Source organism: Eptesicus fuscus, chromosome 4 (assembly GCF_027574615.1).
Source record: "Eptesicus fuscus isolate TK198812 chromosome 4, DD_ASM_mEF_20220401, whole genome shotgun sequence".
Lineage (NCBI taxonomy): Eukaryota > Metazoa > Chordata > Mammalia > Chiroptera > Vespertilionidae > Eptesicus > Eptesicus fuscus.
The window spans coordinates 13,023,704-13,040,136 of NC_072476.1; the positions used below are offsets into that span (position 1 = coordinate 13,023,704).

The 16,433-nt window shown below is 44.7% G+C and overlaps 1 protein-coding gene across 2 annotated transcripts; it reads left to right on the forward strand.

Moving 5' to 3' along the window:
- Positions 1–138: 138 nt before the first annotated feature.
- On the forward strand, positions 139–16,090 carry ZNF174 (zinc finger protein 174). Of its 2 annotated transcripts, XM_054714659.1 has the most exons (4): positions 139–1,314; positions 2,275–2,497; positions 5,962–6,597; positions 15,937–16,090. In XM_054714659.1, the coding sequence occupies exons 1-3, from the start codon at positions 907–909 to the stop codon at positions 6,561–6,563; spliced, it is 1,233 nt and encodes a 410-aa protein (XP_054570634.1). In that variant the 5' UTR covers positions 139–906; the 3' UTR covers positions 6,564–6,597; positions 15,937–16,090. The 2 variants fall into 2 exon arrangements, with proteins under 2 accessions (XP_054570634.1, XP_008139880.2); XM_008141658.3 differs by lacking the exon at positions 15,937–16,090 and having other exon boundaries at positions 5,962–7,338.
- The last annotated feature ends 343 nt before the right edge of the window (positions 16,091–16,433 follow it).

The window sequence follows — 16,433 nt, forward strand, 5'->3', positions numbered from 1 at the left end:
TCGTCAGCATCGACAGATATATCAGCCAATAGACAGGAGAACCTGCCCTCGAAGATCCAATCCCTCTGCGAAGAAGGCGGCTCTCCCGTAGCGTAGTTCCTCCGCAGTAAGTGGGAGTGTCTGCGACGAGAAGTTCTGCCCCGCCCCCAGCCCTGGCTCCTGGGTTTTGGTTTTCTGATACTCAGTGAGGTGAGTCCGCTGCCGGTGGGCGCGGGGTACAGCCCGTCGGCAACGCCGCCTTCCCAGGGGCCAGCCCGGGCTTGTACGCGGACACGAAGTTGAGCCGCGCCGGGAGTGCCGGAGCTTCGTCAAGCCCGGGGCTAGCTGGGGCGCGGAGCCCGAGCCGGGCTCTTTCGGAGGCCGGAACGGCTGGGCCTTCGGAGCCTCTGGAACGAGCCACCACCGTGTCTCCGACGCCTCTGCTCCCTAGTAGGAGGCTTTCGCCGACTCCCAACCCCCGGCGTGCGCCGCGGCCTGCCTGGGATCACCCTGTGGTGAGATGCTGGAGGTCTGCCCGACCAGAATACAGGACAGTTGGTGGAGGCTGTCTGACAACTTGAACTTTTCCTAGGTCATGTTGCGCATTTCTTCTGAGACTTGGTGCGCTCCTCGGTGAAATAAAAGCAGTATTTCCCCACAGTTTCCTTTGAGGACTTTCTGACTTTTCTCCTTCACAAGATAGTTCTAGAAACTATCGGAAAGACAGACTCTTTCCACTCCCAGGGACTGTGTTGTCTTCAGGAGTTTGGAGTCAAGGCCAGTGAATGAGAAGGGCCTGTCTGCATCCTGTCCTCCACATCTTCAGAAGAACGTCGTTTCTAGCATTTAGAAAGACTTCTCCAGGGCTATGATCCCTCAGGCTTGAGCTGTTTACGAGGAGGAAAAAGCTGTCTCCTGAGCCCCAAAATGGCAGCTAAGATGGAGATAACTTTGAGCTCTCAGTCCCACATTCAGGCTTCTTCCAAGCAAGAGAGACATATCATAACAAAGCTAGAAGAGAAGCGGGGGGCGGTTCTGCAGAAAGACTGCCCCAGTCCTGAAGTCTGCCGCCAGAGCTTTAGACGGTTTTGTTATCAAGAGGTGTCTGGACCCCAAGAAGCACTCTCCCGGCTCCGACAGCTTTGCTGGCAGTGGCTGCAGCCGGAGGTGCACACCAAAGAGCAGATTTTGGAGCTGCTGGTGCTGGAGCAGTTCCTGAACATCCTGCCCCCAGAAATCCAGGCTCGGCTCAGGCATCGATGTCCAATGAGCAGCAAGGAGATGGTGACTCTGGTGGAAGATTTTCACAGAGCAGCCAAGAGACCAAAGCAATGGGTAAGGAGGGTCTTCGCTAATGGTCCGTAGGATTCCCCTCACCCCCATCAGGATAGTGTTTGGTTTCTGAGCCCTCTCTAATCAGAGCCCAGAAATGGACCAGATGGCTTCAAACATGTTTTCTGGCCTCTATTTTGGGAACATTCCCCTACCCCCAGATGTACCAGGTTTTCAGAAAACCCACCCATGGGCGCTTCCATGACAAAGTGGAGGATCAAGTAAGGTTATTGAGTCTTTGCTGACAGATTTCCCCTCCATTCCTTTTGAAGGTTTCCTACAATCAGGATTCTTAGCAGACAGCATAATCCTGTTGGGTAGGAATTTGATTTATGAGCAACTTCATTGAACCTTGTTCCAGTCAAGTGTCTTGCATATTGCCTTTGGATCAGGAAGTCACAGCTCAGTTGGCTAGTATTCCTTTCAACCCTCACACTCAAAGTCAGACCAAAGTTGGATCCTCAGCAGGAAGCAAACAACCATTTGCTTTGGGGAATGGAAGTGGTTAGGGAACAGGAGTGGGCAGTCCTCTTAGAGCCTTGGGCAGAACAATTTATTAGGTAAAGATGGTTTTTAATGGCCCTTACCACACTGCTTCCCAATTCTACAGAGCCTGTTTTCAGTAGTTGGGAGGCAGGTGGGCATAGGGTGGGAATCTGCTGAACCAGTGTCATGTTGTCTGCGCCTGCTCTTTAATGACTTTGATTCCAGGCCTTGAGCAAGGCCCAAGCTTTAGGATTCTCCACTCAAGAAGAATTGGCTGATTTGAAGCAGCCTCATTCTGGTCATTCCCCATGTCCTTCCCTGTGTTTTCTTTGAGAGTTTCAGCAATCTCTATCAAAGTTGACCTCCAGTCCATTATCAGGAATTCCCAGGGTAAGGGGTGATTACAGAGCAGTGAGAGGTCAAGCTGCCTTGAGTCAGTCCTCTGGCTGCACTCTAATGCATGGGGCTTGTTCCTAGGTGGCTGTTTGTATGCAGGGGCAGAAAGTGCTCTTGGAGAGAACTGGATCGCAGCTTGGAGAACAGGAACTGCCAGACTTTCAGCTGCAAACTCCTAGGAGATACCCTAGGGAGAACTGTTTGGACGAGCCTTTCCAGGCAGGACTTCAGGACCAGTTTAGCCCCCATCAGTGGGAGAAATCCCCACTCCTTCTGGAGCCAGCCACCAAATTGGCTGGGACAGGTAAATGCTCTGTGCCTCCTCTCTCCCTCTCATCAGTCTCCATCTCCATCAAAGCATTCATGGTTCTGAAAAGCCATAGACGAGATGATGATTTTTTTTTAAATGTTGTATGTAATAGTAGATCTTTATGCCTGAAAAAAATTCACTAATTAGAATGGTAGTGATATGCCCAGCCGGTGTTGCTCAGGGGTTGAGCATCAACCTATGAACCAGGAGGTCACAGTTCGATTTCCAGTCAGGGCACATGCCTGGGTTACATACGGGCTTGATCCCCAGTGTGGGGCATGCAGGAGGCAGCCAGTCAATGATTCTCTCTCATCATTGATGTTTCTATCTCTCTCTCCCTCTCCCTTCCTCTGAAATCAACAAAAATATATTTAAAAAAAAAGAATGGTAGTGATACTACACATAAGAACTAGTTTTTATTTTCTGTTAATGACTATTTGACAATGCAGTACACAACAGGACTGTTCTAGTGCTTTTCTGCCCCTTTTAGAGCTTCCTATATAGTGTAGACAGATCCAAATATGACCACTGATGAACTTCCATGCAAGCTGAGTTTCATCACTTAAAATGGTCCTATACTAGTATTTAGAAGGGGCCTACAGAGTATTGTTTTCATTAGAGAAAAAGCCCACTCCATATTATTTTCTGCCTCCTCCTATGACATTTTCTGTGCTTTAAACTTTTGTGTCCACTTCCTTACCTATCTCTGGTACAATGCCATTATAACTCTCAGGCCTACTCCGCCCAGCCCTGTGACTGCTAAAACTGAGTGACAGTGACCTTTGGCCAGTCTTGATGAAGTAAATATAGGATATAGTCAGCAAGTTAGAGAGTTACAAGAAAACTAGAGCCTTGATCCTTTCAGATTTGCTACAGTCAGTGAAACACTTTGATTTGATGATTCTCAGAACTCAAGATTGGAGAAGAACTGGGGCATCCAATAGAAAATCATTGTGACTCTGGCTGAGGTCCTGTCCCAAAATCTGTGGCCTTCGTGGACCTGAATAAAGTGGACCACACACACTCCCTTCCCCTGGCTCAGCAGAGGAAACTGGCTGTGTACTATCTTCCTTTATTTGTACATTCTCATGCTTCTCATTCCTGAGATCCAACAGTGTCTTCCTTCAGAGCTGCACTGTGCAATATAGTTGCCACTAGCCCCATGCAACTGTGTAGATGTTATTTATTGAGATATAATTCACATACTATAAAATGCACCCTTTTAAAGTGTGAATTTTAGTATAATTACAGTGGTTTTTAGTATAATTACACAGTTGTGCAAACATCACCACTAATTTCTGAATATTTTCATAACCTCAAAAAAGAAACGCATACCTGTTAGTCACTCTCCATCCCTCCCTTTCTAATCCCTGACAATCACTGTCTACTTTCTGTCTCTTGATTTGCCTATTCTGGACATTTCATTGTCCAACATCATGTAAAATGTGCTCTTTTGTGATTGGCTTCTTTCACTTAACATATTTTCAAGGTTAATCCATATTGTAGCATGTGTCAGTACTTTATTCCTTTTTAAGGCTAAATGATATTATATTAATGGAAATTTTGTTGGACATGTGGGTTTCCACTTTGGGGTGTTATGAATAATGCTACTGTGAATATTTATTTACAAGTGAACATGTTTTCATTGCTCTTGGTTATAGAGTGGAATTACTGGGTGATATGGTAACTATGTTTAACTTTTGGAGGAAATACCAGACTGTTTTCTAAAGAGGCTGTGCAATTTTACATTCCCACTAACAGTCTATGGAGATTCCACTTTCTTTACATCCTTGCTAACATTAGTTACTGTGGTCTTTTTTATAACAGCCATCCTATTAGGTGGGAAGTGGTATCTCGTGGATGTTTTGAGTTATTTCCCTAATAACTAAGGATGTTGAGCAACTGTCCATATGTTTATTGGCCACCTACATATTCTTTGGAGACATGTCTGTTCAGATCCTTTGCTCATTTTTAAATTGAGTTAGTCTTTTTATTGTTGAAAGAGTTCTTTACATATTCTGGATACTAGACCCTTATATAGAGTTTACAAGTGTTTTTCCTATTCTATGGGTTGTCTTTTTACTTTCTTACTTTTTGTTGTTAATCCTCATCTGAGGATCGTTTTCTCCATTGATTTTTAGAGAGAATGGAAGGGAGGGAGTGAGAGAGGGGGAAAGACAGAGAGAGAGAGAAAAAAAAATTGATGTGAGAGAAACACATTGATCGGTTGCCTCCCACTCAAGCCCTGACCAGGGCTGGGGATGGAACCTACAACCCAGGTAGGTGCCCTTGACTGGGAGTTGAACCTGTGATTCTTCAGTGCTTGGGCTGATGCTCTAAGCACTAAGCACACTGGCCAGGGCTCTTTTTACTTTCTTGGTAGTATTCTTTGAAGCACAAATGTTTTTTTATTTTAATTAAGTCCAGTTTATCTGTTGTTTTCTATATCTGTTTGTATTTTTGGTCACTTATGTAAATTACCATTGCCTAATTCGAAGTCATAAGATTTACATCTATGTTTTATTTAAAGAGAGATTGGTTTAGTTCCTACATTTAGGTCTTTGATCCATTTTAAGTTAATTTTTGTATATGTTATGAGGTGGGGATCCAATTTCCTTCTTTTGCGTCTGGAAATCCAGTTGTCCCAGCACCATTTATTGAAAAGACTATTCTTTCCCCATTGAGTTGTTTTGTCAACCTTGTTGAAGAGCAATTGATTATAATTGCATGGGCTGCTTATTTAAATTAATTAAAAGTGTAAAATCCAGTTTCTCAGTCATACTAGTCACATTTCAAGTACTCAGTAGCTGCATGTGGCTAGTGGCTGGTATATTGAATAGCACTCGCACACATGTACACACACACATATTGCCTACATGTCAAGAATTCTATGGGATAACACAGCTCTGGATCCTCTGACTAGCCCATGGGCTATTCCAGCTAATTTCCATCCTGATTCTCAATCCTGTTGGTTAGAAGTTGGGTAGTTTCTATAAATAGGATGCATATCTAACCCATATTCCAGGTTCCAAACACAAATGCTGTCAATTTTATAAGGAAAAGAAATCCACATTCATTGGATTTACCATTATTTGAAGAGAAAGTGGTGGTCATTCAATGTCCATGAAGAGAGAGTGAATTTGCAAAGTTGAAATTCCAACTCTCTTTCTTCTTTTTATTCCTTAGTTGATACTCAGGCCTTTGGGTTTGCTTTTCCTATTTCTCCTTTCCTAAGCCTTTCCTAAAGTTGGTTCCTAACTTTAACATCAATTTCCAGGTACCACCCCACAAAGATTCTGATTCAGCAGTCTGCTTGTTTGGTAAGTGCCCCAGATGAGTCTAATGCAGGTTGCCAGTGGAGGACCACAGATTGAGAAACCTTACAGTATATTTCATAACTCTTGCTGAGGTTCTTTCTTTGAAGCCCAGAATATGAAACAGATTCTTTCTAATTATAGAGGCCCCCAGAATGAAAAGTGAGAACAAGGAGAATCCACAACAGGAAGGGGCTAAAGGAGCAAAGCCATGTGCAGTGTCACCCAGCAGACCCAAAGGGAATCGTCTGCAGAGTCCTGAACCAAGAGGGGCAAATATGAGTGAATCCCGGTTGTCACGAAGGCAGGTCAGCCCCCCAAATGCACAAAAGCCATTCACTCACTTCCAGAGACATTACAGGGAACTGGAATATATCAGCAGCCCCCTAAAAAACCATCCACTGAGAGAGCTGAAGAAAAGCAAAGGAAGTAAAAGAAGCCTGAGCAGTCATTTGCAACGTCTTAGTCACCAGACGAATCACTCAGTGAAGAAACCTTACAAATGCGATGACTGTGGGAAAAGCTTCACATGGAATTCAGAGCTGAAAAGACACAAGCGAGTCCACACAGGGGAGAGACCCTATACCTGCGGAGAGTGTGGCAACTGTTTTGGGCGGCAATCAACTCTGAAACTGCACCAGCGGATCCACACTGGAGAGAAGCCATACCAGTGTGGCCAGTGTGGGAAAAGCTTTCGCCAGAGTTCAAACCTTCACCAGCATCACAGACTTCACCATGGAGACTGAAAGCAGAGCTTTGGTCATTCTGTTCAGAAGGAAGGTATTCGTGTTTCTCCTTTCCCTTACTTACATATAAATTATAAAGACTGTCTGTGGGACTTACAAAGAACGCAAGAGGTCCCTGGAGAATGATAGTGTACATTTCTCTGGTGAGGGATCCCAGAAGAAGCTGTTGGGGACATGACCATGCATGGTGACAGGGTAAAGAAATGGCAGGCCTGAGCATTGGTTGAAAGGGAACTGGGGTCTCTGCTGGAGAGTGGGGCATAACCACTGAAGGAGCATCAGGATGATCCTGCAGGTGTCCCTGTCCCATGTTAAATCTTTTCTGCACTGCTTTATTTATCCTCAAGGGTATATTCTATATATAGTTATACATTTGCTGTTATATCAGGCAATCTTTATCATGCACACACTTCTTTAATAAAGATGGGTGATACACAAGAATTTCAAGGCAAAAGTTCATTAGAATATAAATACCCTAGTATTCTTCCTGTAATTCCTGGCTGTTCATAACAAAGGACACATGAAGGGAGAATATGAACATACTTGTGTGAGGAGAGGGTTTCCAGGTAATTAGTGCTTTTACCACACACACACATATTGAGGGATCTTTTTATATCAAATCACCCTTGATTTAGGAAAAGAAAATCTACACAGCTGCTTCAATCCTGTCCAAGGGATAGGGAAAAGCTACAACAAGGAGCAAGTAGTGGCTGTCGACTGCTAAGCAGATGTCAAAGGGAATCCTTACGACTCTCCTTTCTCACTTGCCAGTAGCTTTAGGAATAACAGAATAATTGGGGTAATGAAAATGTTCTAAAACTGGATTATTTCAGTATGTTTACTAAGAATTATTGAAATGGGTTAATTATATATGTAATTAAGCCAAAATGAGGTTTCTAAAAATGATAAAATATACTTATTTAAGATGTTAAAGTCCTGGAACTAGGCCTGAGAGATTACCTAATCCCATTCCTTTATTCTCTCATAGTGGAAATTAAAATGCAATTATTATACAATTTTTAGTTACCCTGGGCAAGCCAGCTGATCCCCCAGTTGAGAGAAAACTTTTGGTAGATGGGTGCACTATCTCAAGCAGAAAACTGGTAGGTAGCATTCTTCCTAAAGCATCAGTATCCTAAAGCCACTGCCAGTCACCTCAGGACTGTGGCTTGTGCTGTCATTACCTCCCTCCCCATTACATTCTTCCTTACAGCAAAGGGTCAAGTGCACACACTTGCATTCCTGCCTTCCAGGTATTTGTACACAGTTTCCTTTGCCTTTAGAGCCTGCAACACGCCCCCTTCCATCCTCTCTCACTTCACAAGAATTGCCTGCTCTGCAAATCCTTCTCTGAAAAGTTCTAGGCATACTTAGACTTAATGGCATGTCACTCCCTGCACCACTCTGCACACCAGTGGTGCTCAAACTGGGAGTACATTTTGCCCCCAAGAGGAGATTTGGCAATGTCTGGAAACATTGTTGGGGAAGGAAGGATAGCTCCTGGCCCCTAGTGGGTAGAGACCAGGAGCACGGCTAAATATCCGACAGTGCACAGGATGGCCCCCACAACAGAATTATCTGATCCAAAATGTCAGTAGTTCTAGGGTTGGGGGACTGTATCATACAAGATAAAGGGTCTTTAAGGACAAGAACCTGTTGTACCACCATTTTAGCTGTTGGACTTAGCCCATATGCCACCAGGAGAAATAGAGAAATAAGTGTCAGTAATTGAAGAGCCAGGGGCTCCTCGGGGCCCATTTCTGTCTGAATCAGAGATTCTAGTGACAATCTGTTGAATGCAGTGGATGAAACCTTTTGTCTTTGGGGCAGAGGTGGACTTAATGGAAGCCCAGTGGCCTTCGTCAGAAGGTTTGGTGACCCTTTAGTCTCTAATCCACAGTCCCCTTCCCAACAAATACGTTAGCTATTAGAAGAGTTCATCTTCATTATTAGGCCTAGACCAGCGGTCGCCACTGGTGGTCCATGGACCACTGGTGGTCAGTGAGGTCCAAAAGGTTGGTGATCACTGGTTTAAGGAAACCTTTGGAGCAGTGGTCGCCAACTGGTGGTCCATGGACCACTGATGGTCTGTGAGGTTCAAAAGGTTGGCAACCGCTGGCCTAGACTATACCTCACTCCTGTCTGCTGCCTCTCGCTGGTCAGGGCCTCTTTGGTTCCTCATTCTGTTCCTACCCTCCCCACCTCCTTTTTCCACGCCAATTTCACTGTTGTTTCTTAACTTTCCTAATCTTACTTATATCTGTATTAATTTCTTATGGGTGAACAGCACAAACATCTCAGAGTTCCAGAGGTCAGAAGTCCAAAATCAGTTTTGTTGAGCTGAAATCAAGGTGTAAGTAGCCCTGGTTCCTTCTGGGGGCTCTAAGAGGTGAATCTTGTTTCCTTGTGTTTTTCAGCTTCTAGTGGCTGCTTGTATTCCTTGGCTTGTGGTCCCTTCCTCCATCTTTTTTGTTTTTAACATTTAAAAAAAATATTTTTTATTGATTCCAGAGAAGAAGGGAGAGGGAGAGAGAGATAGAAACATCAATGATGGGAGAGAATCATCGACTGGCCGCTTTCTGCGCGCCCCCCACCGGGGACCGAACCCGCAACCAAGGCATGTGCCCTTGACTGGAATCAAACCTGAGACCCTTCAGTCCGAAGGCCCCGCAGGCCGACACTCTATCCACTGAGCCAAACCCGCCAGGGCCTTCCCTCCATCTTCAAAGTGCATCCCTCCAGTCTCTGTCATCACATCACCTTCTCTGATTCTGACCCTCTAACCTCCCTCTTATAAGGAATATTATGATTATATTAGGCTCAGATAATCCAAGATAATCTCCCCATCAAGATCGTTAATATAATCACATCTGCAAAATCTCTTGCATATCTAAGATCTAAAACATGAAGGAACATAGATTTTCACTTTTCTTATATATAAGAGTTGGGATAGAAACTCTTCCTTAAATAAGAGCTCTGTTCCTTTGGTATACTTTGAACCTGTGTGTATGTGTTTTCTCTCTTCTAATTACAAAACTGATAATTGTTGAATCTTAATGTCTTTGGGTATCTGTTCAAAAGTGAACCTTGAATAAAGGTGACAAAATCACCACTCTGACTATCACTCATTCCCAAAAGGTGATGCTACCTTACCTCCCCCAGCCCAGTTTTCCTTTGGCAGATAAGGTAATGAGTGCCTGTGCGGGTCTGAGGGCCTGGAAGAAGGTTCCTCAGCATCCAGCCACATTTGCAGGTCTGATTTTAAAGACGTGAAGGGGGAGAAAGAGAGAGTAACATCAATTGGTTGCCTCCTGTATGTGCCCCGACCAGGGATTAAGCCCACAACCTGTGTATGTACCCTAATTGGCTTCAACCTGCCACATTTTGGTGTATGGACAATGCTCCAACTGAGGCACACCAGCCAGGACTGTACTCAGTTCTTCAGATGTAGGTTCCCCCTGTTCCCTTCACCTATGCATGGTTCCACTAAAGAGTCTCAGCACAAAACACTGATCTGCTGTTTTGGAATCAGCTACCCCATGTAAGAAAATATCATTATTGTGTGCTTTTTTATGGCTGAATAATATTTTATTATATGGATAGATCATGTTTTGTTTATCCATTCATTAGTTGATGTATATTTGGGTTGTTTCTACTTTTTTATGAATAATGCTGCTATGAACATTCATATACAGGTGTTTTGCAAATACCTTAATTTCAAAAACCCAATGAAAAGTTTGTCAGAGAGCCTAGAGTCTTGTGAGAGTAGTGCCATACACTAGTGTTTCTAGAGTACCTGCAAGCAAGAATAGGTGCAGAGGTCTAGGGAAGGGCTTACTTAAGATGGGAGAGACGGCATCCCCTTCAGGAGCAGCTTTAAGGAGGGCAGAACATCTAAAGATGGTTACAAATTAGGGCTCACCAGTGTCCCACTGGGAGGTATGAGAACAGGGGCTTGGGACATGAGCATGTCTGTTGCGAGTGATGGGGGGGCACCTATACAAAGGATTCAGCCTTGTCAGGAGAGGACAGGAGCAGTATGCTTTCATCATCAGGAGAGAAAATCTGAGTTGACGGATTCTGAGAGTGACACACTCTTAGGAAATGATAGAGCTCAGGAAGTAATACTGAAGAGAAGTAGAGTTCATGCAGTGTGTGGGTGTTCAGACCAAAGACAATGCCCTGAGGGAGGTTTTTACCTTTTAAGGAAGGAGTGTCTAGAGACAGTTCAGCATAGCCAAGTGTTTTTAGTCTGCTTGGGCTGCTATAACAAAATACCACAGATTTGGAGGCTTATAAACAACAGACATTTATTTCTTATAGTTCTGGAGCTTGAAATCTAAGATCAAGGAGTCAGCATAGGCAGGTCATGTTCTGATGAGAATCCTCTTCCTGGTTCATAGCAGGCTGAGTCCTCTGTGTCATGTGAGCATGATTGAAGGGGTGAAGGAGCTCTCTGGGGTTTCTTTTATAAGGGTCCCATTCATGAGGGCTCCCCCCTCCCACCCCCAAGAACTAAGTATGTCTAAAAGATTCCTGCCTCCTAATACCATCATCTTTGGGGGTTAGGATTTCAACATATGAATTGTGGTAGAGTTGGGGGGCACACAAACATTCATACCATGCACCAAGTGTGAATGAACTTTGGCTTTGGACAGACCTAGATCTAACCCTGGCTCTAGTTCCCCTTTCAAATCTGTTTCTTCAACTCAATAAGGTTTAAATAAGAAAATCTGAGTTATGTCTCTCAGCATGATAAGTACCCTAGCTAAGGCAAAAGCTCCATGGAGCATAAATGCCTCATTCCTTAAGAGGCCTGGTCCCCCCTCGGGGTGGCTCTCAGGAGTCTGGTCTAGATATTACTGGAAGTATGGACCAGTGGGCAACACTGCCTCAGGCAAAGCCAACCTACAGCAAAACTGGGAAGGTGATCAAGTCTGTCTCTAACTACCCCACATTCTACTTTACAAATCTTTTCAAAATCACAGTCTAGCTCTAGCTGGTTTGGCTCAGTAGATAGAGCGATGGCCTGTGGACTGAAGGGTCCCAGGTTCGATTCCAGTTATGGGCACGTACCTCGGTTGCAGCCTCCTCCCTGGCCCAGGCCCTGGTCAGGGCTCGTGTAGGAGGCAAACAATGTGTTTCTCTCACATCGTTGTTTCTCTCTGTCTTTCCCTCTCTCTTCTAATCTCTCTAAAATCAATGGAAAAATATCCTTGGGTGAGGAATATTTTTAAAAATCACAGTCTATTGCTGAAAGAAAAACCAAGATTGTCCATAGTCCAGCTGTTGCATAGATCCTTCTACCATACCTTAATAGACCGTCATCCAAATTCTTGTTAGAAATTTTCATAAATGGGGAACTTGTCACTTTACAAGGGACAATATTTCATTTGGGGGCTGTCCTCATTGTTTTAAGTTCTAAGATGCTGGGCTTTCAGTCATGTAGGCCTTTGCCTCTGGATCCCTGGTTGTTTCTGTCAATACCTTGGAAAGGCAATGGGCAGAGGCAGAGAACTGGGAATGAGGGGGATCATGTTATAGCTTCTAGAATGCCCCACACAAAGGCTTTGTAAAAATCTGTCAGTCTTTTTTTTAATTTTTAAACTTTAAAGGTTGACACTATTGCAGATATCCCCTATTTTCCCTCTCTTTGGCCATTTCTACCCAACCCCACCTCCCCCTCCCTTGGCCTTTACCACACTATTGTCTGTGTCCATGGGGTATGCGTATAGTATATGTTCATTAACTAACCCCCTCACCTTCTTTATCTAGTCACGTCCTCCTCTCCCTCTGGCACCCAGCAGTCTGTTCCATGTATCCATGCTTCTGGTTCCATTTTCTTGGTCAGTTTATTTTGTTCATTAGTGAGATTATGTGGTATTTGTCTTTCTCTCACTGACTTATTTTGCTTAACATAGTATTCCATTGTGTAAATGTACCACAGCTTTTTTATCCTCTCATATGCTGATGGGAAAATATGTTGGTCTTAGCTCCTCAACACAGAGAAGGAGCCCACAAGGGAAGTTTGTTTTCAGGGTGAAGGTGAAGTAAAACATTTGGAGACCCAGACATCTCTGCAGAACATGCCCCTGTATGTCTAGTTCTGAGGCATATACCACATTGAGCAAGATAATTCCCTGGGAAAGAGGTTCTGTTCTAGAAGGTGACAGTAAGAGTCTGCTCTATCCAGGAATTGAAGGTCGTAGATCAATCAGAAGCCAGATATGTACCCTTAGGAAAGGGATATCAGAGCCAAGGAGAAAGTCCTTTCTGTTGAAGAAATTTGCTCCTAGTGAGTAAGGGACCTCCTGAGGCAGGTGGATGGGATAGGACAATTGTGTTACAAAGGATACTTTGAGGACAGCTTCATACCAGCTGGGACTGTACCTAGGAACGTCATACTCTGTCCATAGGGTGTTGTTGGGCACCTGGGTTCTCCAACTTCTGGCTGTTTTTTCCTAGAAACAGAGAAAGTACAGGTGAACAGGATAAGCTTACTATACATGGGGTCAGCTGACGCATTAGCTGAGGTCCTTGTAAGGTTCTTCATTAGAGAAGTCAGCCCACTACCCTGTGCTCTTTCCAGAAGTCTCCAACCAATAAACTCCAAGTCATTGTGTTGCTCCCAGCTCTCCTCAGAAGAATATAGGCTTCCTGACCTTCCTGGCCAAATGAAATCTCTCTCATAGCATGATGTGCCTCTTCTCTATGGCATGCACCATAACTGCAATGTCACACTCACTTGTGATTAAAGCATCTCCCTAGAAAGTTTAGAAAAACTGTAAATTCATGAGGAGGCAACAGGTCTTCTCTCCACAAAGCTACCAACCATCATCTCTGCTTTCTCATCCCACTAAATTATTACTTTTGCCTTTAAATCTATCTCAAAGTCAACCCTTTTTCCTCATTCCTTTGACCCCCACTACAGGCCCTCATCTCACCCTCACTATATTATAGCAGCCTCCTGAGTGTCTGTCATCTTTGGCTGGTCCCAATCTGTAGCATTTGGTTGCAGAATTATCAACACAATGCAGGTAACATTGTCTCTGCCTTCCTGTCCCACCTCCACATGGGAGCACCCCTCATCCTGGGGTGGCGTGCTGGATTGGTGATGGCCCCTAAACTGACCAAAATAGTGGGGAGCTAAGCCTGGTGTCTCCTCCCCTGGGCTTGGGACTTGATGGGCAGATGGGGCATAGGTACCAATGCCTATGGATGAGGACCGGGCCCCTCTACAGAATGTACACTGTCCGGTCACCCAACCTGAGGAAGCCTTGTTTCTTTCTTTCCCCCAACTATAGGAGAGCATTTATTTGGTAAATCACAGAGGTAGAAAAAGTAATTTGTAGGAGAAATGGGCTTAGGAAACAAGTTATACAGGCAAAGGAAGAGTCCTTGGAGCTTGGGAGGGAGTAAGGTAATGATAACAGCACCTGGGGGGTAGGGAGGAAGGAAAGGCAAGGGCGTGCTCCCAGGAGGGAGGGCCGAGGAAACCTTGTTTCTTATTGCCTGGCATCTGTCAGTGTGAAGAGGGGCCAGGCCATTGAGGAACCCTCTGAGAAATGGGTGCTATGAGGAGGGCAAAATAAAGGAGGCAGAGATGGGGGTATATTCCAGGTAAAAGGAAAAGAATGTTCACAATTCTTGAGAAATTTAACCCTTTGCACTCGCTTGCTTTTTTCTCGATTCCTTTATTCTACTCAGGATTTAATTTTTTAAATACCCCAGATTTTACAAAGCGCGGCAGTAGAATAAAAAACTGGAGTTTCTTTTCATACAAACTTATTTATTTGGATTTTTTTATATTTCAAATTATTGATACATTCAAAGAGTAATTTTATTTATTTTATTTTTTTAAATGCTTCTTTGTTTTTTTAATATATTTAATTGATTTTTTACAGAGAGAAAGAGAGAGGGATAGAGAGTTAGAAACATCGATGAGAGAAACATCGATCAGCTGCCTCTTGCACACCCCCTACTGGGGATGTGCCCGCAACCAAGGTACATGCCCTTGACCGGAATCGAACCTGGGACCCTTGAGTCCACAGGCCGACGCTCTAGCCACTGAGCCAAACCGGTTTTGGCGAAAGAGTAATTTTAATCTCGACATCTGAGTGCAAAAGGTTAATAGCCTGGTATATTTGATGAGCTGTAAGAAAGACAATGCAACTAGAGAGTGAGAAACAGACAAACAGAATACAGAAAAGAACAGCTGGAGTTGGAGCTAGCAGGGCACCAGAAGTGAGCCTGTGAATTTCAGTTCCCAACCTTGGTAGCAATTCTAATGCATCTGGTCTTAGCATTTCCATAGGCGTGCCCTGCTGGTGGCCGAGCACAAGTTGCAGGGGTTCTTCTCCAAAACTGAGCAAAGATTTCTGGGAGCCCCAGCCAGCGCACACTCACCTTCCACCCACTAATCGCTGCCCCTGTTCTGTCAAGGTGGAACAGAGAGGAGGTGAACTTGATGTCTAGTGTTGTCTCTCAGAGCATCATTGGAATTTTCTTCTGAGTTCCCAGGAGCATATGACTTTACCTCCATTATTAATGGGCTCTGTCTAAACTACAAGCCCAACAGTTTTCAAAATTCTCATTGAATTTTGAAACCACTTAAATGTAAAAAAAAAAAAAAAAAAAAAAATCACCTCATTGCCATCATAAAAAAGCAGTTAGCCTTGGCTGGTGTGCTCAGTGATTAGAGTGTTGGCCCATGCACAAAGGGTTAAGGGTTTGATTCCCGGTCAAGGGAGACAACCAATCCATGTGTCTCTTTCACATTGATGTTTCTCTCTCCTTCCTTCCCTTCCACTCTCTATGGTTGAAGATTAACAACAACAACAACAACAACAAAAGCATTTATTAGATGTCAAGTTGCACATCAGACAGACATAATCACTGCCTAGTAAGAGCTTGCAATCTAGAGCTAAGCCTGATGCAAATACACAAAAAAACAGTAAAATCAAAACATTAAACAACAGTACAAGTGTATACAACAAATATACTTATGAGGTATCCAAAGGAACTGGAGATTGCAGAATATTCACAGATTTCTATACATGTACACTTAAGTCATATCCCTATCCTCCCCAGGCTGTTAATGCAAGGAGGGATGTTAAAAACATAGAAGACAAACCAGGCTGGAGTGGCTCAGTGGTTGAGCTTTGACCTTTGAACCAGGAGGTCACAGTTCAATTCAGGTCAGGGCACATGCCTGGGTTGCAGGCTCGATCCCCAGTAGGGGGCTTGCAAGAGGCAGTCAATCAATGATACTCTGTCATCATTGATGTTTCTCTCCCTCTCCCCTCTTCCTCTCTGAAATCAATAAAAATATATCCTATATAATAAAAGCCTAATATGCAAATTGTTCAACCAGGAGTTTGACCGCTCGCTATGATGTGTGCTGAACACCAGGGGGCAGTGCAGAACATGGCTGCCCTCTGCAACATGGTGCTGGCAGCCCCAATGGGCTCTGACAAGACCAGGACTGTGGCAGGATGGTGGAGCAGGTGAGCAGCAGCACCAGGCCAAGGCAGGTACAAGCAGGGGCCATCACCCCACAGATGGCGACCAGAGGCCAGCAGGCCCCCCAGGCTGGGATGGGGAACTGGGGGTGGGTGGTGGCGACCAATCTCCCGAGGTGCATGGGCAGGGGGCTGCGACCTCTCTCCAGCTACCTGGGGGCGGGGGTGATGGGGACAGAGGTGCGGAGGTGTGGTGAGAATGCAGGTTGTCTGCTGAGCTCCCTCTCACTCCTCCTACTATCCTTCCTGGGACTCCAGGGCTCGCGCACTGGGGAAGCCCTCCCACCCCCGCCTCACCTCCCCGCTCTCAGGTGCCAGGTGCCCACTAGGAGCCCACCCCGCACCCCAG